This window comes from Orbicella franksi, chromosome 11, assembly GCF_964199315.1.
Source record: "Orbicella franksi chromosome 11, jaOrbFran1.1, whole genome shotgun sequence".
NCBI lineage: Eukaryota > Metazoa > Cnidaria > Anthozoa > Scleractinia > Merulinidae > Orbicella > Orbicella franksi.
The window spans coordinates 10,780,000-10,804,688 of NC_138155.1; the positions used below are offsets into that span (position 1 = coordinate 10,780,000).

The following is a 24,689-nucleotide window of genomic DNA, read 5'->3' on the forward strand; positions in this document are numbered from 1 at the left end:
GAGGGCCAGAACTGGACAAGGCTGTGGGGATTATGGTGACAAGTTAAGATTAATTATAAGCTGCTATGTTATAAGGCTAGCTCCATAGCAGGCAAGATAGCCTAATCCTGTGCTGTGATTGGCTCTCAGCTCCGAGCGGGCCAGTTGACACTCTTTTCTCGCTGGGAATTTACCTTGGGTGTTCTTTATGTCACATAATAAATTTTTTGTGAAGGTGAATTAATCAACATGACACGAGCGTGAGACAAAGAAAAATTCTGAGTCCCCGACAGGAATCGAACCCATGACCTCCCGAACACCGGGCGGGTGCTCTATCCACTGAGTTACGAGAACTCATGGAGGGCAAGGTCATTTAACTGAGTTCATATATGACAGGTGTCCTGCATACTGCTAAGATCAACGCTATCGAATTCATCGTGAGTAGTGATAAGTTAATAAAGATGGTGAATTTTAAGCTCGGTAATGAAATGTGAAGGTGAATTAAGGTGTCCTAGCAGTAATAAGCCAATAATCCCGGTCATATAAGATCAGTTGGCTGCTTACAAAGGGTTACTCTAGGGGTTGAATTCAGGTTAGAGGTCTTGAACAAGGGACCTCTGATTACAAGACCAACATCCTTAACTGCTCGACTTGCACCTACTCTGTTTTGTTCGCAACCTTCAAATCTCCTGTTCTATCCTTTATTATATACCTGAGAAAATTACTTCATTGTGATTGGCTGAGGGCAGGCCAATTTATTGTTAATTTTGAATTTGCACTGCCGTGCAAATTAACACGCGCGTTTTCTTGATTCTCTCAGTCATGTAATAAATGAGTAATCTTATGAAGTCTCGAGCAATTAAGGATTTACAGAACTCGTGATATTTGAAAATTCGTTCAAATTGCACTCACGTAAAGGCTGGTGCAATTTTGAGAGAATTTTCAAATGTCACTCGTAATGTAAATACATCTCCCTGTTTCTTGCCTAGTTTTATATATTAACAGCGTCTTTCCTATTCGCGAATTCATTTTCTTCCACCCATCCTCTTTCCTTATTCTCAATTTGTAATAATCATAAATTAATTTTGAAGTTTTTTTATTTTCTGTTTCAGGAAAGTGATCAAAAAGTGGCATCACCGCGCCAGAAGGGAACTGCGTAAAGCTGTTAAAACGCAAGCCTTCTACTGGATTGTCATACTAGTTGTATTTTTAAATTCACTGACACTAGCGTTGGAACATTATGATCAACCTGAGTTTTTAACCGATTTTTTAGGTAAGATTCTCCCTTTTTCCGCCAGAAAGAGTCATTCTGAATGTTTTTTTTTAAACAAAATATAACAAGGGAAAAGAAAAGAAAGAAAAGAAAAGAAAAAAAAACTCAGTGCAAATTCGAATGCTGGCGTGGGTTACCTTTGTTCACTTAACTCTCACATGCCTTTCTCTCCTCGCCCCCTTTCCTGGTTTAAGACTGTCAAATTGTTTGTGGAATGTGGCAAAATATCGGGAGGGAGGGGATGGTTGGGAGGTAACCCTTTCATGGAAACGGAGCAGTATCCCATCCAGAGGGGTATAGTAATATTCCTGCTCACTTCATGCTATTAAAGCCAGTGAGAAATTTGTGTCTTCAACTCCCAGGATTGAAATGGGCTTTGGCTTACCTTACATCAAAAAGGAAAACCTGTTTCAATCTGTGATTAAAATTAACCTTGCTTCTGTCAAAATGATACCGAAACTAACAAGTGTCTCCTATTTTCTATTTCAGATATAGCGAATAAATTATTTTTAGGAATATTTACTATTGAGATGATTATCAAGATGTACTGTCTAGGATTCCATGGCTATTTTGCATCGCTTTTCAACAGATTTGATTGTTTGGTAAGTTGGTGGTTTTACAAACGTTGGTTAAGCTCTTTAACTATCAAAATTGGTAAAGCTCAAACTTGAAAAAGTTAATTCGAAACAGTGTACCAAACGAGGGTACTCCTCAATAGCTTTTATTGAATGACCACACACTAGGGTTTCATCCACAGACTTTGGCTACAACCCCCTTGTACAGCATAATAAACAGTACCACGTGAAAGTACTGCGCAATAGCTTTCAATTGAATGGGCATACACTAGGGTTTCATCCACAGACGTAAAAGTTAGAACCACCTTGTACAGCATAATAAACAGTGCCACATGAAAGTACTTCTCAATAGCTTTCATTTGAATGGTCACACACTAGGGCTTCATCCACAGACTTAACAGTTAGCACCACATTGTACAGCATAATAAACAGTACCACATGAAAGTACAGCTTAGTAGCTTTCATTTGAACGGTCACACACTAGGGTTTCATCCAGGAACTTAGAAGTTACAACCACCTTGTACAGCGGCTCAATTCTGGCTTCGATATCAGAATGTAGCGTAACCGGTTCAAGGTTACTGAGAAGACACGTACTGTTAGACACGTTCAGAGACTCATCTGGAGAGAATCTCTACATATGCTGATACTTAAGGTTTCTTTCGTTTTTTTTCCCTCAGGTTGTAATTAGCAGCCTGTTGGAGCTGGCCATCACAGAGGCATTGAACCAGCCTCCGATTGGAATCAGCGTTCTTCGATGTATTCGTCTGCTTAGAATTTTTAAAGTAACTCGGTAAAGTTTCTATTTTCCTCTTGTTTCCTATACGTTAAAACTTTAATTCCTCACTCAACACGCCCAAGAGACTGGTTACTAGCAAGCTCGCAAGGATTTCTTGGACTGCTCAGGAAGAGAACAGAATCGATGCTGTCTGGCAGAAGAGTTTTTCTAGAACAAAAGCAATGAAGCATTTTTCCCTGTAACTGTAGTGTTCCTTTACAACCCAACGGCAACTAAGAAAGTGAGCCATTAGACATTGTGTTAATTACGTTTGCGTGACTGCTTGTGTTACGTGCGTGGCAGCAGGAATACCAGTGTTCCGTGATTGATTTTGATTCTGGTTTTGATTCAGGTACTGGAGTTCACTTAGTAACTTGGTGGCGTCGCTGTTAAACAGCATGCGGTCCATCGCTGGTCTTCTGTTGCTTCTCTCTTTATTTATGCTTATCTGCTCGCTGCTTGGAATGCAAATCTTCGGTGGAAAGTAAGTGTTGTTTTTACGTTGTTATTTTCCAGTTTCTTCATGTTCGTCAGCTTGTTCGTTCGGTCGTTCGGTCGTTCGGTCGGTCGGTCGGTCGGTCGGTCGGTCGGTCGGTCGGTCGGTCGGTCGGTCGGTTGCTCACTCGTTTGTTCGTTCGCCCGTTCGTTCGTTCGCTCGTTCGCTCGTTCGTTCGTTCGTTCGTTCGTTCGTTCGTTCTGGCGGTCGTTCCTCCGCTCATTGATCCGTCCTTTCCCTTTGCTTGTTCGCTTGTTCATAGCATCGTTCGATCTCGCTCATTTGTTCGTTCGTTCGTTCGCTCTCTTATTTGAACTTAGCTGATAGTAAAGGTACATGAAGTCACTTTTACATCCTTGTAAAAGTTTAAACTTGTTCATTTCTGTTTCTTTCAAGGTTCAATATAGACGAAGACCAAATTCCACGCAGCAACTTTGATTCCTTTTGGAGAGCACTTATCACAGTTTTTCAGGTGAGAAAAAGTCATCTATAAGAACTCAAAGAATCCACTGAGCCCACGATTTTTTTTGTCAAAAGGGTTGCTAAGTAACGTGCGAAGTTCTGTCGCGCGCGCTGCTTGCGACAAATCATACCGTTGCGGTTGCACCATAGAGCGGTTTTCATTTGAGTGTCGAAAAGTAATTGGTTTTGCATCAACTACGCTGCACGATTGGCTTAAAAAACTCGCGCCACTTTGTCAACCAATCAGAGGTGAAACCAAAACCAATCGTGGCGTTTGCACACGTTTTCCCGCGCTTCGCATCAGCTACATGTATTTCAAGTTTTGATTGGTTCATTCTGTTCTCTGTGTCCATTGTGATTGGCTAGAGTGATTACTTTGGTTTTGGATTTACGACACTCCATTGAAAACCGCTCTAAGCTTTAGAAATCCTTCACCTTCTCAAAAGAATTTCGTTGCGAATGGCGCTTCTTGATCTTTTGCAATCTTAATTTTTCTTGATTTTAAAATATTTTTGTGATTTTCTCTAAATTGAAGTCACTTCGGTGCATCGCAAAAAGGACATGTAACTGGATACAGTGGAACCTCGGGTTGCGACCACCTCTCCTCAGTGACCAGTTTTCCAAAATACCAAAAGTTTCCAAGTCAAATCACTATATTTGGTACCTCTTGTAAGCGACCACCTCTCGCAAACGACCGCGACAACTCTTTGAATTAAAAGTTTGTAATTTTCTTTTGTTATTAACCTCCCGTAAGCGACCACCTAGGCGTCAACCGTATGAACATAGCGATGCGCCCATCTTGCATGTTGTTTGACCTTGTTGGCTTTTCTTATCATCAGATTCTCACAGGGGAGGACTGGAATGCTGTGATGTACGATGGTATCCGCGCGTGGGGCGGTATTGGAGAGGCAGCCTCAGCCTTGGCCATCATGTACTTCATCTTCCTTGTCGTTGTTGGAAACTGTATCCTCTGCACACATAACCATTCTGTAACATGTAAAAAAAAATTTTGTGTGGGCATTGATCCTTGGAGCTGTTGTTTGCATTCTAATACAACCGGTCGGGTGATTTGTGGAGGTGCAAATCCCTTTTCTCCATTGCTAGTTACCATAAAGGATATCGGGAACGCCAAAAGTACCCTTACATAACAACCCCCTCCCCTCCCCCTTCTTGAATTTAAGACCGGATGGAAAATTCCTCTCTCTCTTCCCCCACCTGAAAATATTAAAAACAAGGGCGCAGCTAGTCGAGGGGGGAGGGTCCTGGGGTGCCCGTGACCCCCCGTTTTGTAAGCTGCTTTTAAGCAAACAACCTACAACAGGTGTGTAAAACGATGACAACCTGATGAGTACCCTCACTTTGACACAGTGTGACCCCCCCCCCTTGAAAAACCTTGCCTACGCTCCCTGAAAGACCAACAAAAAAGATCAAATGAACAAAAGTACAGTAAAAACCTGCGTATGAAAACCTGCATTAAAAAAAAAAAAAAAAAAAAAAAAAACGTGTTAGGCTAAGATTCTCCATTTAGATCCCGTTACTTACCAACTTGTGGTACATTTGAACTTGATTATGCTAACTTGGAATAATCGCGGTTCTGATACGCGGGGTTTTTTAGTGTAATCTAATGCTTCTCTGTTAAAAATAAAACAAAAAACAATAACAGCAGCAAAAAAGATATGAGATATTTTTGTTAGGTTTGCTGTTAAACGGCTACCCTTGACGTTATTTAGACATCCTTCTCAACGTATTCTTGGCCATTGCTGTCGACAACCTGGCTGATGCTGAGAATTTAACAGAAATGGAGGAAGAAAAGAAAAGGAAGAAAGAGGAAAAGAGAGAAAAGGAAGCCTTGAAAATGAAAGGCTCCATAGAATCACAGAACATGCTGGACCAGGATGGAGCTGTGGTGCCCAACCACAGTTCAACCTCACGGTCAAATGCGTAAGAGCTCACATTTTGTGTGCGAGGAGTGGAGAGGAGAGTCTTCATGTTATAGAAAAAATAGCCTCCATTTGGAGCGAAATATGCTCGGATATTTGTCCGCAGACATTATCTGAGCTTCGGGGAACAGCATAAGTCCAGGAACAATTAACCGGGCATATTTTTGAAGTCAAAAGAGGGCTATATTTATTATCCTTCAAATATTTTCGAGCCACGTGGAGTCTTTAAAAAAAAAATGTGGGATATCACTCGGATGTTCTCCAGATTAAGTCGGGGCATATTCAGTGACGTGACACATTATGACCAATCACATGCGAGCGAAACTGTTTGATGGATTATAGAACGCTAATATTGATGGCGGGTACAGAAAGTCCACTTCAGAGCTTTTTGATTTGCGTTAGTGCTCAAACTCCAGAATTCAGTGATCTCATGCTCAAAGTAATTTCCAAAGTTTAGGACTGTGTTAATCGTTAAGACCAGTAAAAACCCCATTTTCTCCGTCTTTCAGAACGTTGGACAAGTCCACGCAAGAACTCCATTCCACAGGAACTTTAAATGGAAATGGTGTTGCAAGAGTAAGTGAATACTCAGTTGATTGGAAACAGAAACTCTCTTTACTTATTCCAAAACTATCCTTTTAATGTCAGACTGAAGTATTTGATGGTAGATCAAGGCTCTCCTAGTTTTTGATATTCCTTATTCTCATCACCTCGTAGCCGCAGCCGCAGCCGCAGCAGCTGCAGTTGCAGCCGCAGCCGCAGCCGCAGCCGCAGCCGCAGCCGCAGCCGCAGCCGCAGCCGCAGCCGCAGCCGTAGCAGTAACAGCAGTAAAACAGTAACAGTAACTTTTACTGATGTATAATAAGTTTACAAGCCTTAAGGTGCGTTTCTTTAAGAAAATCTAAGATTGGATTCTTAAATCCGAAAACGGATTTTGCGTTTGTTTTCCTAAACAGATTAATCCAAGATCTCTCGAGTCATGGTGCGTCAAAGGAACCGAAGAATGTACTCTGGGCATGGATTCTTCGGTTTTTGGATGTACCATGATCCGAGTGATCTTGGATTGATCTGTTTAGCAAAGAAACGCAAATCCGTTTTCGGATTAAAGAATCTAATCTTGGATTTTCTTAAAGAAACGCACTCTTAGTAGCTCGCAGCTAGCAAAGCTATTCTGGGCGAGCTACTATTATTTTAAGAGTATTATCTAATTTAATTAAAATTTGAAAAAATATACAAAATTTACTCTCAATGTATAAGTCTTTGGCAATGCCTCTGTGATCTGTAATCACAGACACATAATTTTGCTATTTTCCTACCAGGTAACAATTTTGTAAATGCTTTATAGACCAACTTTTTTTTAACTTTCTGGTTCATTTTTTGCCGTGGTAGCCATGACTAGGCCCAGGTCAAACGTGGAACTTCACATGAGACGAACTAAATTGCAATTTGAGTCGATCCAAACGGAGTCCAAACGGATAAAAAGCTCGACCGTTGGGTCAAATGTCGAACTTAATTTGAATTTAGATCGTTCAACACGTTCGATCTGTCTGCCTCACATGAATAGAACGTGTTGGTCGATCTAAATTCAGTCAGACGAACTCAGTTGAGTCAAACGACGAACTTATCATGACTCAGCTTAGTTCGTTTCAAGTGAAGTTCGACGTTCGAACTGGACCTAATTCTCTTTAAATTTTTTTTAAAATTTTCAATTTTTCTTATGTTTTAACGATCGTAAAACAGCAGAGTAACAGCAATGTTTAAACAGGAAACAACATTTTTTTATTTTACAAAACATGCGTCGACATTACCATGTCATCTTTAGTTGCAAATGTTTGACGGTTGTACATTTGAATTTCACTGTTTACATGATTACGTTGTAGAATTATGCCATAAAATTTACCTTAACAATTTGAATATTGGAATGCACTGTTTTTGTTTTTAATTCTCTTTTATCTCTGCAGACAGCGTCACACAATGACATCGAGGCCCAGTCAGCGGAACAATCTGAACATGACAAGCCTGCCATCAACAGTAAGATTTACCCGTAGATGATGAAGAATACAAATGAATATACGAAGGCTGATATATTTGATATCTTTCTCCGCAGTTCAAATATATGATCCGTCATATATTCATTTGTGTTCTTCATCATCTACGAGTATATTACGAACTCACAATGTGACCAGCTCCCACATGGCTTGATAGCTCAGTTGGTAGAGCACTGCACCGGTATCGCAGAGGTCATTGGTTTTTTTGAGGCTTTAATTTCACAACTGCTTCAGTTGTGCGCATAGCTGCGATGATCAATCATGTCTTCTTGTGCTGAACTTGTTTGTTTGTTTTTTCAGACAACAATGAAAGCGCTAGCGCTGCCTCTACTGAGGATATCGACAAGGCTCCTATGCCACCTGAGTCCGCCCTCTTTATTTTCTCATCAACTAACATGTGAGTAGTAAAAAAGAAATGTGTGTTTGTCAATAGAGTGCCTTGCTTAGATTAGCCATGAAATGGAGGCCAAAGTTATTACATTTGGCCAATCACAAAAAGGGCAATAGCACAATGAACCAATCAGAGCTCGAAATTGAAACATACAATCGTTGTCGAGGGCGGGAAAACATGAAACGTGTACTAGGCTCGGGAAATCATTCAACTGAAGCCAAACGCGGGAAAAATGAAACTGTTGCCTGGCGCGGGAAAAATGCAACCGGTGCCAAGCGCGGGAAAAATGCAACCGGTGCCCAGCGCGGGAAAGAGGCAGCTGGTACCTAGCACGGGAAAAGGCAGCTGGTGCCTAGCGCGGGAAACATGAAACTGAAACGCAGCGCGGAGAAAAGGAATCCGATGCCAAGCACTGGAAAACGTGCCTAAGCTGAGTCTCGATTGGATTTTGTTATGTACGTGATTAGTATATACATGAATAGAACGCTGCAAGTTTTTATCAAATTACACCTTTTGCTGTTCATTTACAGAAAATATCCATTCATTTCTGTCGAAATTCGTTTCATTATGGTCACACCAATATGACCTTCATTTGCGCGTATGGAACATTCAAGAATAACACTTGCATATGCATTAACATTCAAAATCAAAAGATAAACAATACCTCCCTTTGACATTCATTAGCTGTAAATGTATTCTCATTTTTGTCGAAACAAAATTCGTTGTCACGAAACGACGATCATGTACACTTTTGGACAATCCTTTTTCAACAAAAGACTTTCAATAACAGAATTTGCATGAGCACTCACAATCAATTGCATTATTATACAACCACATCCATGAAGGTGACAATCTTAAGTGCGGTGAGACAAACATTACAGCCATAATAACATTTAGTTTTGGAAGAGAGAATATCAATTTTGCTGAACAATTTATCCCTCAATTGCCTCACTATTGAGGCATCGTGGCAAATATGTTTGCATGAAACGATACCATTGCCCACATTTAGGCCCTGATTATTCTTTCGCTGTGTTCAAATGGGATTCTATTTCTTCGTGGCATTTGTGGGGAAATCTAACCGTCACTTTATCACATGTATACTGTAGTGCGCCCTCTGAGTTGTACGCTAAAGGTTCGTAAGAGGCTGAATTTATATCTGCAAGGGGAGGACTGTGAAAATATGATTAAAAAAAAGTACATACGGTCCCTAGTTCTATAATCAAATTTTCGGGGAAAATTGGGCGCGATATCTCTGTTCAAAAGAATTACGCTAATGAGCTACTGTTTCATCTTAACGTTAGGTGAAAACACAGTAATGTCTGTCTCAACGTACTAAAGGTTGTCACCTTCACGGATATGGTTGTATAATAATGCAATTGATTGTGAGTGCTCATGCAAATTCTGTTATTGAAAGTCTTTTGTTGAAAAAGGATTGTCCAAAAGTGTACATGATTATCGTTTCGTGACAACGAATTTTATTTCGACAGAAATGAAAATACATTTACAGCCAATGAATGTCAAAGGGAGGTATTGTTTATCTTTTGATGATTTTGAATGTTAATACATATGCAAATGTTATTTTTGAACATTCCTTACACGCAAATGAAGGTCATATTGGTGTTGACGTGAGTATATTAACCATAATGAAACAAACTTGGACACAAATGAATGGATATTTTCTGTAAATGAACAGCAAAAGGTGTAAACCTAGCCATGTAAAGACAAAACAGAAAAAAACAATATTATTGCTTTTGACAATCAGTCCCACTATTTGATAATATTGGTTACATTTCTTGCTTGCAAAAAATTTCAGACGTTTAATCTTCGGACACTTCTTGTCTCATTTCGGACAAATTTCTGGCAAAAATTTCGGACTAATAATAATGGTGAAACTGGTGAAACATAACTAAAGTAAGTTTACGCCTACAAAACACGAATTAGTCTGAAGCAACATCTGTGGAAATGATAGTTTTACTGCAGCTTCAAGGTTTTACAGATACACCGACGGGAAAATAACACAATTTGTATCAAACCGTCACGTATCTCAAGTAGTGTTTCGATCAGAGCTCGCTCCATATGGGAAACTAAGGCCCAGTTCAGACGTCGTGCTTCTGCCGTGCCGAACTAAATTGCAATTTGGTTCGACTGTAGCACGGCAGGAAAATAACTCTGATTCAGACGTCGTGCCAGAGTCGAATCAAATCCAGGGTTTACTGAAGCCTCGTAACAATTCTCCTCCTAACTCCCCGAGGGAACGAAATCTCGCCAAAACACATTGACATAATTTATGAATTTAGTTTGGCGCGACAGAAGCACGACGTTTGAATCGCTGCCGTTTCAGAGTCGTGTAGCACGGCAGAGCTTGTCGAACTTAATTGCTTGCCGAACTTAATTCAAAAGTTTGATTCAGACGCCGTGCTTCTGCCGTGCTTTTGTCGAACTTAATTCCTGAATTTAGTTCGGCACGGCAGAAGCACGATGTCTGAACTGGGCCTAAGGCCTTTGGAGCTACTTTAAAGTTTTAAACTGTACTGCAAATGTTTCGGACACTTCAAAATTTCGGACGGTATTATTTTCGGACCCTTTTTGTCCGAAATTAAAATCGTCCGAGATTTTTTACAATTAATGTGTATATTTACATACATACATTTACATACATTTACATACATACATGTTTATTTTTGTTTTCAAATTAAAATTACAATTATAACATGCCCGCGGATAGCTGAGCTAATGCTAGGCGGGTCATGTTTACACGAATTATTAATATACAACTACGTACAACTAAATGCAACTGAAGGCAACAAGAGAACTAAAGAGACTAAAATTGACAACAATGACTAGAGACAACTAATAAACTAACGGTATCACAAATTCTTTTCAGAATTCGTGTCATCTGCTACAAAATCGCCACCAACACGTACTTTGTGAATTTTATTTTGTGCCTCATCATAATAAGCAGCATCCTGTTAGCAGCTGAGGATCCGCTCAACGCTAGTGCAAAGAGAAACGAGGTACGGCTTCTTTGAGATTCTTGCTCAAAATGCCAGTTCTCTTTACTTGTCGTCATAGAATTCTTTTTTGTAATGTTGTGAGAATGTGTTGGTTTATCAAGTTAAAATATCCAAGATGATTATTTACCTTCCTCTCATCACCTGTTTGCTTGACCGTGTATTGATATTGTAATGGGAAATTAGAAGCTCGTCATTTGTGGCAGTTTCAAGCATAAAGGGAACAAGGGTGGTTAAGGATGGAGAAGATTGACACGGATACATGTATACATGTATACAAACCGTGATGTAACTCCTTTAAGCGAATAGACTAGTTTCGTATTCTCGATACTGGACTGGGACTGCCTTGCAATTTGGAGGCTCATGCGGAGGAATAATGTCATTTGCAATTGAAAAGGCTCCTTGCATTAGCCTCAGTTGCAAGCTAGTTCCAATGGTCTTTTCAGACCCTTCCCGGCCTCAGGTCGCCCGGTCAAATTGCGTGCATAAGTTGCAAACGGGTCATTCTTGTCGTCTTCAAGAGGTGACAGCGGAAAAGCAACTTTTTCATCCTATTGCTTTATTATTATCTCTTTGTTGTTTTTCTATTTTAGTAAACTACTTTTTTCAGGTGTCCTGTTATTTAAAGATAATTTCGTACGTGGCCAAAACAACTCAAAATGCCGCGACTTAGCTCTTAAAGGTTTTTTCGTGGACCTTGGTTTTAAGCTTCATGAAGCTTCTTGATCGTCCTTTTTGCAAGGTTTGTTCGTTTTAACGCTGTGCTAGTGATTTCTTCCTGAGTCAGAATGTCTCAGTGACGGTATTTTGAGTTATTTTGGCTACGTACAAAATTACCCTACACAATTGAATGAAACGTGAAAATGATAGTTTACTCAGATAGAAAAACACTAAAGAGATAATAATAAACCACAAAGGAACAAAGATGGTTAAGGATGGAGAAGATTAACACGGATTACAAACGACGAACTTGAAAAATTTAGGCTGAACTTTTCAAGATGCGCAAACCGTGAAGTAGCTTCTTTAAGGTAATCTCATTTTTTTGTGGAAGTGGACAACTTTTACATCTTTACAGACAAATCATATTAATCATGGGTACCATCGTTTTGTTTCTCAAAGGTTCTCAACTATTTCGACTATTTCTTCACTTGTGTCTTCACCTTGGAGATTCTTATCAAGGTAACATAATTTCTTTACTCTAAACAGCCACGCTACTTTGTAATCAATAGATACTTCTATTCCGAGTCTCGCTTTCGTAAGTCACGCTATCGTAAGCCACGCTAATGGTACAGGTCACGTTAAAGTCAATGTCATTGTCTTACATGTCATGCAAGTTTAAGTCACGCATTCCTAGGTAAAGGGAAGTTGCAGAGGACTTCATCGACTCCCAAGCAGTTTTTGTATTAATTAAATAAACGAGATCTGAAGTTAATTATGTAGACGAGTCATTAAATTGATGTAGTGCCCTGTTTTCCTTTCAGTTTGTCGCTTATGGCCTTATTCTTCACAAGGGCTCTTTCTGTCGCAGTGCTTTCAATCTTCTTGATTTACTAGTCGTATCTGTTTCTGTAATCTCAATCGTCCTTAGGTAAGTCTGTGAGTGCGAAATTCTTTTGAAAATAAGGCCCATCCCACACTACGCTGGAGAAATGTGAAAACGCAGCTTTATTTCTACGATTAGTACGTCTGCACTAATCCGTCACGAAAACGGAGCTTCTGGAAAACGTTCTTCAAACCGGAGGAATTTGAAAACGTCTGCTTTCAAGATCATTTTAGTGTGGACAGAAAACATTTTGAAAGCGGAGCTTTTTGAACTGTAGCGTCACGGTAATCACGTGATTTCCCTGACCGAGTTTTCCTCAAACACAAATTCAAGATGACCGGTGATTTTTGCGTTTTCAAATTCCTCCGCCGTTGTCTGGACGGAAAACGTGTGCTGCATTTTCAGAGCGAAATCACCGTTTTCAAATTCCTCCGGCGTTGTGTGGACAAGGCCTGAGGCTTCAGTTGGCACGAATGTTTTTGTGATGAGGTTTGACAAGCATTGGCTTGTCTGTTTATCGATACGGTCATTGTACCACTTTCAAGGAATGTAGGGTGAAGTTAACCCGTACTCCGATAATAGCGAGTAATAAGGAAGAAGCGGACGTTCTGACAGAAACACTATAATAGGCCATTTCCGAATTACCTTGTGCCTCTGTATGGAAACGAGTCCACGTGCAAACCCCTTCATATGAAGGTGAGTTTCACTGGCATGAAAATGAACCTGTATTGGGAATATATTTTCATATGAATGGTTTCGCACGAACACTCGTTTTGACACAGAGGCCAAAGTTAACTTGGAAATAGCCTGTTCTTTAGGAAGTAACAGTCATTGGTTTCAGTTCAACTGAGATATCTGACTTTTTGTATCAGATTCAAATAAAGTTTAAGCATGTTGTTTCGTTGCATGATACCTTGTTTTAATAACGTTGTGTTTTTGTTGGGTTTTCTCAGGGACTCGCAGTTTTCTGTGGTGAGAATTCTCAGGGTTCTAAGAGTTTTGAGACCTCTGCGAGCAATTAACAGAGCCAAGGGTCTAAAGGTGAGCTAACTGAGAGACCCGATCCCTAAACAACGACAGCAAACAAACAGACATAGATACGTTCAAAACAAGCTATTGTAAAAAACGAATTGACGATGCTTTAAATTTTGCTTCGATCAAAGTCAATATTCAGGAACGTCTTGCAGACAGTAATTCTAGTTCAGGGTAAGAATAGTTCTTGTATCTTTTGGCAAATACAATACAGAAACTCTTTTTATGCTTGTTATTTCCTGCCCTCATTCCCATCTTATTTCCATCTAGGCCTTTCGGCTTTGTTAGCTGGCGAAATTTCGCGTGCGAGTGATGTATTTTGACGGGAAAGCCGTGCGTAAACGCGAGTGGCGAAGCTGTGAGGAGATTGGCGAAGAGTCGAGTTGAATCCACTATGGGGAAAAAGATGGCGGCTGTACATTTTACCACAATACCTTGCAAACCTAACAGCCTCTATGCCACGAAGAAAGCTAAAGTTTTACAATATTTGTTCCTGTGCTGAGGACATTGTGTAGCCTAGGTTTGAAGATTTTATAACTTTTATAAAATGGCGGCTCCACCACCAAAAATCACTCGCTCGCGATTCCCGCCATTTATGCAGGCTACCATCTAACCGTCTTTTCCATTCTTCTGTCTCCACAGCACGTAGTGCAGTGCGTTTTTGTAGCGGTGAAAACCATCGGCAACATTATGATTGTCACCATGCTGTTCCAGTTTTTGTTCGCCGTGATTGGTGTTCAGTTATTTAAGGTAACGTCCCTTGCTTTCGTTCAATAAGGGCGTGCATTTTGTCCCATCAGTAAACATGTTGCTCTCTTTTTGTGTTCAACTGTTATTATAACCTAGCAAAATGCTTGGGGATAACCTGAACCGCTGCATGGTTAGCTCAGCTGGTAGAGCGCCAGACTTCTGTGCGGGAGGTCTTTGGTTCGAGCCCCAGACCGGACCAACACTCGGGGTCGTAAAATAACTGAAGAGAATGTGCTACCTTTTTAATTTCATCTGCAAATGGTTAGACGTTCAAGTCCTCTCCGATAACGACTATAAACCATAGGCACCGTCGTCTGCATCTTCAGTGTAACATGTTCAGCAGAGGACATTATATAATGAACCTACACATTAGGGCACGGAGTTCCCGGTGTTGTGGTCTGGCCTTGTGTTATGGGTTGGTGCGTCACATAGGGTTAACCTCATTGCACCTTTTGTCCAAGATAAATTAATATGTTTATGTCTGCTATGCAGAGGGAGCAGGTGTGCCCCAAGGTACTTCAATATGTGGAAGAAACGAAACCACACCTCTGGAACGGGATTAAAAGAGTATAATATTTCATTCTTTACTTTCATACTCTAGGGAACATTCTTTTATTGTACTGACGAGGAGAAAAAATACGAGGCTGAATGCCGGTAAGTCGCTTTTCCCACTTTTAAACAGCTTTTATTAAAAAAATACTAAGAAAAAAATAAATTACAATATTTAGAGAGGAAGCCAAATCAGCCTTAGCTGGTTTTCATGCAGGTCCTCTATCCTGGAAAAATTGGAATTTGGAGATGTTGGTTTTTGCGAAAAACCCTCGCAGCAAGGCGAGAACCAATAATAAACTCAACCCACATATGGCACCGGGCCGGCGTCGAACCCGGGCCGCATTGGTGGGAGGCGAGCGCTCTCACCACTGCGCTATCCCAGTGATTCTCTTTCGTTGTTGGTCGTGCAAGCATAGTTGTTAATCTAGTTCGACTTGTTTTCTTTTAGTGGAACTTACATCGAGTTCAGGGGGCCTGGATTGTCTAACCCTGAGGTAGGTTACTCACCATTGCACTTGTCACGCTGCGCTGTAAAAGTCACACACATCACCAGTGCACTAGTCACGCACTATTACGTTGGTCACGTGATGCTTTTGTTGTGTTACTTATTTTGAATTTCTACGCAATTTAACGGGGCGTTGACTTGTAACGCACCTCTACACTAGTCACGCACAAGTAACGGGAAATCGAGTCTGCTGATTGTGTACGATTATACTGATCTCGCGCTATAACTCTTGTTTACCAGATAAACATTTATTCGATTTCACACGAGTTTTTGAACCAAGCTTTTATAGAAGGCCTTACAATCCAAGTGACCTCGATATTCGAAAATGTCCAAGAAGTTCTGTTCCGTACTGCACACGTCGAGGATTAGAATTAAACTTATTTAAGGGAACGAAAACAAGGCTAAGTTATGAACTAATATATGCGAAAAAAGTACGATTTGCAAGTCTAACACAAAAGGATTACGTAACGCAGAAAAGTCTATTCAAACACTCTAATGAACGCAATTGCCTCCTGTTTAACTCTTGTTACACCAACTGTTTAGCAGTTACAAGTGGAATAAATGAAATTTTTAACAGGTCTTATTATTAACAGTTGTCGTCATTAAATAGTTGCCGAACACAGTTACACTTCTCGCTCGATGATACTACTTTCAAGTAACACTACACTATATACTAGTTATTCAACGCTTTCGAGTGGTATACCGTGAAATATCCCACGAGTCACTTGTATTTTCTTGGTATACATACGAGCCTTTAGGTGACTGTGTATACCAAGAAAATACAAGTGACAAGTGGGATATTTCATGGTATACCACGTGAGAGCGTTGAATAACTATTTTATACCATGCCATAGAAAATACAATGGCCGACACAGTCAATGCGATATACGAGCCGGAGCGGCGCATGATGGAAGGTTGGATGTAATATCGTCGAATATACAACGGCTTTCCTGTATTCTGATTGACTGTATTTTCTATAGCATGGTATAAAGTCACATACCATACGGAAGTAATGCATAAGCAATGGTCATATACAGTATTACCACTTTTGATCCTTTTAGTCGCACAAACACTAACACGAAGTATATTTTTGGGGGATAACAGGAAAAAAAGAGAGAATGGAAAAGACACGACTTCAACTTTGACAATGTTGGCAACGCCATGTTGACGCTCTTCACTGTCATGACCTTCGAGGGATGGCCAGGGTGAGTGAGCATGCGCATTTCTTACTTGTTTCTTACGTGAATTCTGATTGGTTAGGCAAACTTGAATGATGATCACTTGGGTTCAAAAATAACACTAGGTGGGTGGGAGATCGGAACGGAGGTCACATGTTCAAACGGAAACGCATAACTTTGCAACCGGGCTGAAGCGACCTTCTCACATAATTCATCAAGTTTAAACAAAGGAAACTATGACCGTGACGGTCTTTGAATATCTGATCTTAATTACCCTAGATTTTTACGATTTTGTTTCTCCGTTTTCTCCTTAGTTTTAGTTTCGATAGAGGTAATATATCAAACACGAAACACCGTGTTTTACCACATTTCCAAACACCGAGAACAGAGCTGAAAATACGACGCGCAGCGGAGTATTTTTGACGAACTTCGATGTGTTTGGTAATGTGGTCAAACACGGTCTTGAGTGTTTGATATATTACTTCTTAAAGGAGCTCAGTCACGGTATTTTGAGATATTTTGGCCAGATACAAAACTACCTTTAAATGGTAGGAAACCTGAAAATGATAGTTCAATAAGACAAGAAAACACCAAAGAGATAATGATAAACCGTAAAGGAACAAGGATGGCCAAGGATGGAGAAGATTAACACGGATTGCAAACGACGAATTTGAAAAATTGAGCCTAAATTTTTCAATATGCGCAAACCGTTACGTAGCTCCCTTAAGTTTCTACTTCACTTAGTTTCGTGACTATCTAAAAGTACTTCTCACTTCTTTATCCTGCAGTATCTTGGAGAACTCTATCGACTCTACTGATGTAGACGAAGGTCCTTTTCAGAACAACCGACCATGGGTAGCCATCTACTACATCATCTACATTATCATCATCGCTTTCTTCATGGTCAACATCTTCGTGGGCTTTGTGATCGTCACTTTTCAGAGCGAAGGAGAAGAGGAATTCAAAGGCTGTGAACTGGACAAGAATCAGGTGAGCTGGAGTCATTTACGATTAATTACTCCTTACAACATCAGTAAATTGTTTAGAAGGCAGGTGATGAGAATAAATACAATTATCAACAAAAACAAAGTCTTGCTGTATCGACAAATTCTGAAATTCGGTGAATCGGTGAAGAACATCAGTTTTCTAACGGTTGGAATTTTATGGCAATTTGTCTTAGTCTTCTTGTTAAAATGCTGTAGGCCAGGTTAGGTTAGGTTTAGTTATTTAACGATATGATTTCTGTTTTTATTGGTGTACGGGAGCGTCGGCCTTGGAAAAGTGTGATTGGTATGAATTTTAAACTAATATTTCAAAGTTTACCCTAACCTGTGAATAAGAGGGAAAAATCGGTGCTAAATCGCACAAAATTGTAGGAGATTTCGTTTTAGAGGAAAAGATGACGCTTCAGCGATTATAGACCTTCATTAATTACTTCTTTCTAACCTGATTTGGTTGTTCTAAATGATGTTGTATGTGTTCTCGAAAATACCAATAAAACGTTATTTTTAATATTACCCTTGTCCATAATTTCGTCGACCGTAGCTTTCAACCAATGAGGAAGGCAGAAGTCTGCCAGTTACTGTAAAGTGCAGCATTTGAAGATTTTTGTGTTCTGCTTCATTAGCGCCAGTGTATCGAGTTTGCTCTCAAAGCCAAACCCTTGAGACGCTACATTCCCAACAATCGTCTCCAGTTCCATATATGGCGTGTGGTGACGTCGCAGGCATTTGAGTACCTCATCTTTGCGTTTATTGTGTGTAACACAGTGGTTTTGATGATGCAGGTAAGGAGATCAAGATTATTTGTTATGCGACCATGCAACAAAAAACAAAGTCACGCAACAAGTAATAAAACCACGCAACAAATAACAAAGTCACGCAACAAATGACAAAGTCACGCAACCAATAAGAAAGTCACGCAACCAACAGCAAAGTCACGCAACCAACACAAAGCCACGTAACAAATGACAAAGTCACGCACACATTTGTGGTGGCCACATTTTTCTTATTGCATTCTAACTAAAGCTTGCTTTAGGCCACCTCTAACTTTTTTCGTGCCAACAATTTAGAGAAAAAGAAGGTAGAGACGAAGGTACGGTTACTAAAATCTGGTTAATTTGTGAACGTGTTTCTTGTCAGTATTACCAAGAACCTAAATTGTACACTCGAGTGCTAGATGGCTTCAACATAGGCTTCACTGCAGTTTTTCTTCTGGAATGTATACTCAAGCTCGTAGCTTTTAAACCGAAGGTAAGAGCAGCCTTTATAGTATGGGGGATTGATGTGTAATTGTAGGGTGTCACGCAACGTAGCCCGTCTCTGGCGATGAACGTTGCGTGACGACTCAATTTGACGCAGCTGGCAAGAAGATTAGGGGCGCCCTCCACTCATATATACCTCTTACTAACCTCTTTCTTACGAGCTAGGAAGGGGATTTGGATTTTGTGGTGATCTAGGGAGCGATCAATCGAACTATCTTTCAATCAATCAAACTTTACTTTACGAGGGTGACACGTAATATCTATAGACCCTATTCATAAATGGCTGCCAATTAAAAATTCTTTTGTAATTGTTAAAATTAGCCCAATTAACCTCGTTTCTGAGTTGGTAATTCAAAAGAATTTTTACTCTCAAACGAGGTTAGTTGGGCTGATCTAAATGCATACAAAAGAATTTAAAGTGGCAGCCATTTATGAATAGGATGTATAAGACTGATGAAATTGTGGCCCTCTAAGAAATATAAGAACATTTACAATTAAAAAATTAAAAAAGAAATGGTTTTAAAATTTATTGCAAAGCTACTTATGAAACAAATCCTAAATAAGATTAAGACCTAAGTGAACTAATTTGCTTGTATCTCTCTTGTACAGAACTACTTTATAGATCGATGGAATCTGTTTGACTTCATCATTGTGGTTGGCAGCATTGTCGATATAACCATGAATGAAGTATCGGTAAGTAGAACAAGCTCACTCGCTGGAAAAAAAAAAAAACGTCGACGAACACATTTTAGCCCCTTACAGTTAATTTTTGACATCTTTTGCTTTGGTTCAGGTCATAACATTAATTCACCGTGTATGTGCCGTAATTAAGCCTACATTAACGTATATTTCAATTGTTACCTATTCGAAGGCAACTAGGATAAAAACTAATATAAGTTTAAGCTTTTAAATTTGTAAGTTGATGTTAAGTTAACACACAAATTTCATTTTATTTACGGTTATTTGTTTAGTTTTGTGTCCTGAAGTAAACTATTGTCATGGTAAATGTATTCTTTAATCTTTTTGGTTCCGTAAATTATTTGTAGTTGATCACTTTCATCACTGATTTGTCCCTACAGTTTGATTTTCACTTGTTAGGTGCACAGTCTTGTTACAGCTAAACTGCTTTGTCATGTAGTCTACACACGGTTTACCCTCGTAGCTCGGTTGTTATAGTAACTGAGGCAACTTGTTCCCAGGGTATCGCCTCTTCCCCCCCAAAATAAAAAAATACAAGCTCGATTATAGTTTTAAACCTTACCTGTTAATGAAACCTACGCATGCGTATCATCCTTATACAGTCAAACGCAATGAAGGGAGCTGTTAATAAAACAAATCCGGGTAGCGCGGGTGGACATGTTATGCAGAGGCCTGGTTACAAATGTCCCTTGCAAATTGGATTCAAGTTCGGTGGTCCCAAATTTGAAACCTCCTGCCAATGGGGTTCTTAATAACCATACTTTTGTTGCTTGATGTATATTTCATCTACACGGCACCACAAGGTTCTAACGTAAAACAGAACCTTCTATAAATTAGCTTGCTCTTCCTGTACTTAAAGCTTCGTAACTCCTATGTATAGGTTAAAGTACCGTCTTAATCACCCATAAGCCATGACTGTCTCATCTTGTTAAAGTTGCATGTTAAAGAGCTAACGCTGGACATCATTCCATGCTAAACCATTTTAAGGCATAAGCACACTTTACCTTTGTAGGATGTTTTCAGGAGACATCGAGGTATTTCGGAGCTGGAATTAGCACTGGAAAGCGGCTCCGACGGACAAATTCAGAGAATTGTAAGACCATAAACGAACACTCCACGTTACATAAACGCGATTAATTTCTAAAGATATTGCCATGATTTTTCACGACTGGCTGTAAATTAAATTTTAAATATGGTTTAAAAGGGGACATTCTCGACTCAGTGCTATTAAATTGATAAAAAAAAAAGAACATGGCATTATAAAACTTAAAAACAGCAGAATCTTAAATGTTTGCGTCGACAGAGTCACATTAAAGCTCGTTCATTATGGAATTAAAAATCAAACGAACGTTTTAACTTGCTGTCACACACTGAGTAAGATCAAAGCATGACACATTCACGAGATAAAAACTTAAACGGCACGTAACAAAATCAAATTGAAAAAATGTAAACTCAAGACCTATAAAAGGCATTTTTAGCTACACTCATTTTCATCTCATGACTGCAATTGGAGTGTTTTGAGGATGTACGGCTCGTTTTGCTAATATGCTTGTTTCGTTTTTGTATATCTTATTTTTCTTCAGAGTGAACAAATGTTTGCTTTTGGCTTCTTTCGTTTATTCCGCGCCCTGCGTTTGGTGAAGCTGTTAAACCAGGGGTCTGGGATCAAGACTCTACTTTGGACCTTTATCAAGTCTTTTCAGGTAAACTTAACTTAATGTCCCTTTCTGTGCAGACCATTCTTTAACTAGGTAACCGGGTCTTTAGTTGCACAGTTTATGCAAATGATACACTCAATGACAAATAACTCGCCCCAAGCTCCCTCGGCTTTCGAAATCCAGCAAAACAACCTTCAAACCAGAACTATGGTGACAACATGAACAGATAAAGTATGAAAAAGTTTAAAAGCTAACTAGGGCGGTTTTCAGTTGAGTGTCGTAAAACCAAAACCAAAATAATCACTTTAGCCAATCACAAAGGGTACAGACAATCCAATGAACCAGTCAAAACTTGAAGTAAATACACGTAGCGGACGCGAAGCGCGGGAAAACGCGTGAAAGCGAGTCACGATTGGTATTGGTTTCACTTCTGATTGGATGAAAAAGTGGCGCGAATCTTTTTTAAGCCAATTGTGTAGTGTAGTTGATGCAAGACCATTTGCTTTTCGACATTCAAATGAAAACCACTCTAAGTTCTGAGGGCAATTTGTTCACATGTATGTGAACTTAGGAGACCCTGTCATTAGAATCGAATGCATGTAAACATATGGGTAAATTGTACTCTTTACCCTTTGGCTCGCTATACTCAATAAACTAGGATCGGAAAATCCAGCTAACAGCTCACTTAGCGCCTTTTTCTGATCCACTCTGTAACTTTAATAATTTCATTCTTGTTTTCTGCTCGTTCCAGGCTCTCCCTTATGTCGCTCTCCTTATTGTTATGATGTTCTTCATATATGCTGTCATCGGAATGCAGGTAAGATTCGTAACGTGAACATCAAAATCGATCACTTCAACCTGGTTTCTATGCGATCGCCCTCGAAATTGAATAATAGAGCGATCGTTGCCGACGTCAATGTTTTTACATTTTTCCTCATTAACCGAAAATCTTGCACAGAAAAGTTATTTCGTTAGATATGAATTGAGTCCAAAGAGCTTTTGAAACTTAGTAAGTGGTGAAATTTTTGGTTCTTTGGGTGCAATGTTCAAAAAGAAATTCGATTTCAAAAACTGCAAAATTTCTGGCTGGCAAAAGCGCTAATGAGGACATACATTCTTTATATAATTTTGAGTTTTTAAACCCGCGTCGCACAGAAAGTATTCAATACATCGATCTCAAATTCCTCGAGAAATTTGTTCATGCTATGCACTTTCAATATTTAGAAATGATATTTTTGTAGCTTGATTAGAAACTGAATTGCTTATGCTAATGAGGCAAATATTGTAAACAAAGATTCCCTCATAGCAGAACCAAAAGTAAAAGGCCAGTGGCGGATCCAGACCTTGAACTAAGGGGGAGGGGCGGGGGGGTAGTTTTGGTTGCCCTGCCGGCTTTGCTTCCTTCTGTGATTTGTTCTTTTTTTACACAAAATAAGGGGGGGGGGGGGCTCCCCTAGATCCGCCACTGAAGGTTAAAAGAACAATCCGTAATCCAATTCAGTCTTCTGGTTTGCAAGAGAAATTATAAAATTCACCGGACTGTCAATACATTAAATTGGCCTTTTCCTTTTTCCTTTCTCCTTTCTCTTCCTTGCTCTTTTTGCTCCTCTTCTTTCAAGAACGCTCCTGTACAGGATTTTGTCCAACACGTACTTGTGTTTTTGCAGATGTTTGGTCGTATCGCTGTTGACTCTGAAACTGCAATCAACAGAAATAACAATTTCCAGACCTTTCCTCAGTCGCTTATGGTGCTTTTCAGGTAAAGTAAATACACGCCTGCTATTCTCTGACACAGTTTTAACTTTACACTCCCTAAGGGACTGACCATTATTTTTTTAATGGGGTGGGGTTGGGCAAAATTCCTGCATAGCAAAAACGGCTGAAAAAAAACATAGTGCAAGGGGAGCCATGGGGATTAAAAATCGAGCAAATGATTCCTACTATTCAGGTCCTATTTTTGATGTTAAAAAAATTCTTGCACCAGTTATTGCCCATTAAACAAACATTTCACGCCCCAGAAAACTGCTTTAACAATCTCCCCTCAACAAAATAATGGTCCGTCCCTGAAAGTAACATTCCAGCCTTAACTGACTCGAAAAAGATGTCTCCCCATGCGACGGATTTAAATAACTAGGCTTTTGTGACTTCTCTTCCTCTCGTGACAAGCTGCATTTGCTACTTGCTCTTGTGTGACCTTCGTTTGCATTGTCACGCAATATTTTTTGAGCTACTGCGTAAAAGAGATGCGGACCGGATAAGACGACATCTTTGATGTGATTAGTAAAAACCACTGCACAAGTTCCGTTTATCAATAACAAAGCTGAAAATAATTTTACTGAATTTAAAACCTACTATTTACAATTTTTTGTCTAATAACTCGTTACATACTAGGTCTGCCACTGGTGAAAACTGGCAGCAGATTATGTTAGCGTGCACGCATCGAGATGACGTCAAGTGTGACCCGAACGCCGACCCGCAAGAACCCTCGGGACTGTGTGGCTCGGACTTCGCGTACTTTTACTTTGTGTCGTTTTATTCCATCTGTTCGTTCTTGGTAAGGAAAGCGCCATCTTTATCTGTTGTTACGTTGTTGTAGAGATGCGTGTTATAGACTGACAATTGTTATGTGCATCACTAGACAAATGAAATGCTTGGCTGATTATTGACTTGAAGCAGGAGCCATAATCGGGGACGGAGACCGTAAGCGCGCGCCATTTCTAGTATTAGGGTTGTCCCCATGATATGGGACAATAATTCTATTTTTAGAACAAATTGCGCCATCGCCTGCGGCACACGCGCGTACATGTTGCGAGGATTTTTGCGGATGTCGCGCGGAGGAAATGGCGTCCGAAATTCCCGAAAATTTTCATGTTTTTGGCCCACAACTCAACGCGTTCACGTCTGTTGGAATTTTGCTTAAGTATTTTCGTCGTAAGCTGCTCCAGTTTGAGTGCAGTAAGACATGGTCGAATTTAGGTATGTTCCGCTGTAAGCTTATATATATCGCTGACCAAGTTGTGTTCCGACGGATGCTTCTTTTACATGAGCTGTACATTACTCCACTTTAAATTTCACATATGTTGAAAATTAACAGCTTTTCCATTACACAGCAGAAAACTAGCTGGATATATTTAGATATAGCAGAGCTTCAGGGCCTCATAGTTTCCTAGCTCCTCTTGTCACACACTTGCGAGGAATTAATCAGTCTATCGCGACCGAAAAGTAAAACAAAATAATTGCCAGTTTGAGTTTCGCTTGAATTTTAAGCAACGCTTGATGTTTCATCCAAGGCCCAATAACTTTACGTCCGTAGATACTGCTCAGTTTTATTCCTGTAAAAATCCAGTAAATTCTCTGTTGTCAATGAATGAGAGCGCCCGCCGATGCGTGTTTTCAGTACAGTCAGTAAACATGACAAATTGTACTTCCGTCGCTCTTTCGTGTGAAAGCGTACATCGAACTCAAACAATAATTCTATAGTTTTTAAATATGTTTAAGATTGATAAATGTTTGAGAACATATTAAAAGCTAAGCTGGAAATATGTAAATAAAGCAGAAA

At 39.8% G+C, this 24,689-nt stretch overlaps 1 protein-coding gene across 2 annotated transcripts in view; it reads left to right on the forward strand.

Moving 5' to 3' along the window:
• The window catches only part of LOC145502986 (voltage-dependent L-type calcium channel subunit alpha-1D-like), a 47,934-nt gene that overhangs the window by 14,193 nt on the left and 9,052 nt on the right, over positions 1-24,689 (forward strand). For both annotated transcript variants that reach the window (XM_081482405.1, XM_081482404.1), the window contains exons 12-37: positions 1,092-1,252; positions 1,742-1,854; positions 2,505-2,617; positions 2,955-3,086; positions 3,495-3,570; positions 4,400-4,523; positions 5,291-5,501; positions 6,010-6,076; positions 7,462-7,531; positions 7,849-7,945; positions 10,824-10,953; positions 12,070-12,129; positions 12,432-12,538; positions 13,447-13,534; positions 14,168-14,275; positions 14,877-14,929; positions 15,276-15,321; positions 16,437-16,537; positions 17,299-17,500; positions 18,138-18,296; positions 18,652-18,762; positions 19,383-19,466; positions 21,056-21,175; positions 21,882-21,947; positions 22,798-22,889; positions 23,522-23,684. In XM_081482405.1, the coding sequence (XP_081338531.1) occupies positions 1,092-1,252; positions 1,742-1,854; positions 2,505-2,617; positions 2,955-3,086; positions 3,495-3,570; positions 4,400-4,523; positions 5,291-5,501; positions 6,010-6,076; positions 7,462-7,531; positions 7,849-7,945; positions 10,824-10,953; positions 12,070-12,129; positions 12,432-12,538; positions 13,447-13,534; positions 14,168-14,275; positions 14,877-14,929; positions 15,276-15,321; positions 16,437-16,537; positions 17,299-17,500; positions 18,138-18,296; positions 18,652-18,762; positions 19,383-19,466; positions 21,056-21,175; positions 21,882-21,947; positions 22,798-22,889; positions 23,522-23,684 (2,854 nt within the window). The remainder of the gene's footprint in view (positions 1-1,091; positions 1,253-1,741; positions 1,855-2,504; positions 2,618-2,954; positions 3,087-3,494; positions 3,571-4,399; positions 4,524-5,290; positions 5,502-6,009; positions 6,077-7,461; positions 7,532-7,848; positions 7,946-10,823; positions 10,954-12,069; positions 12,130-12,431; positions 12,539-13,446; positions 13,535-14,167; positions 14,276-14,876; positions 14,930-15,275; positions 15,322-16,436; positions 16,538-17,298; positions 17,501-18,137; positions 18,297-18,651; positions 18,763-19,382; positions 19,467-21,055; positions 21,176-21,881; positions 21,948-22,797; positions 22,890-23,521; positions 23,685-24,689) is intronic.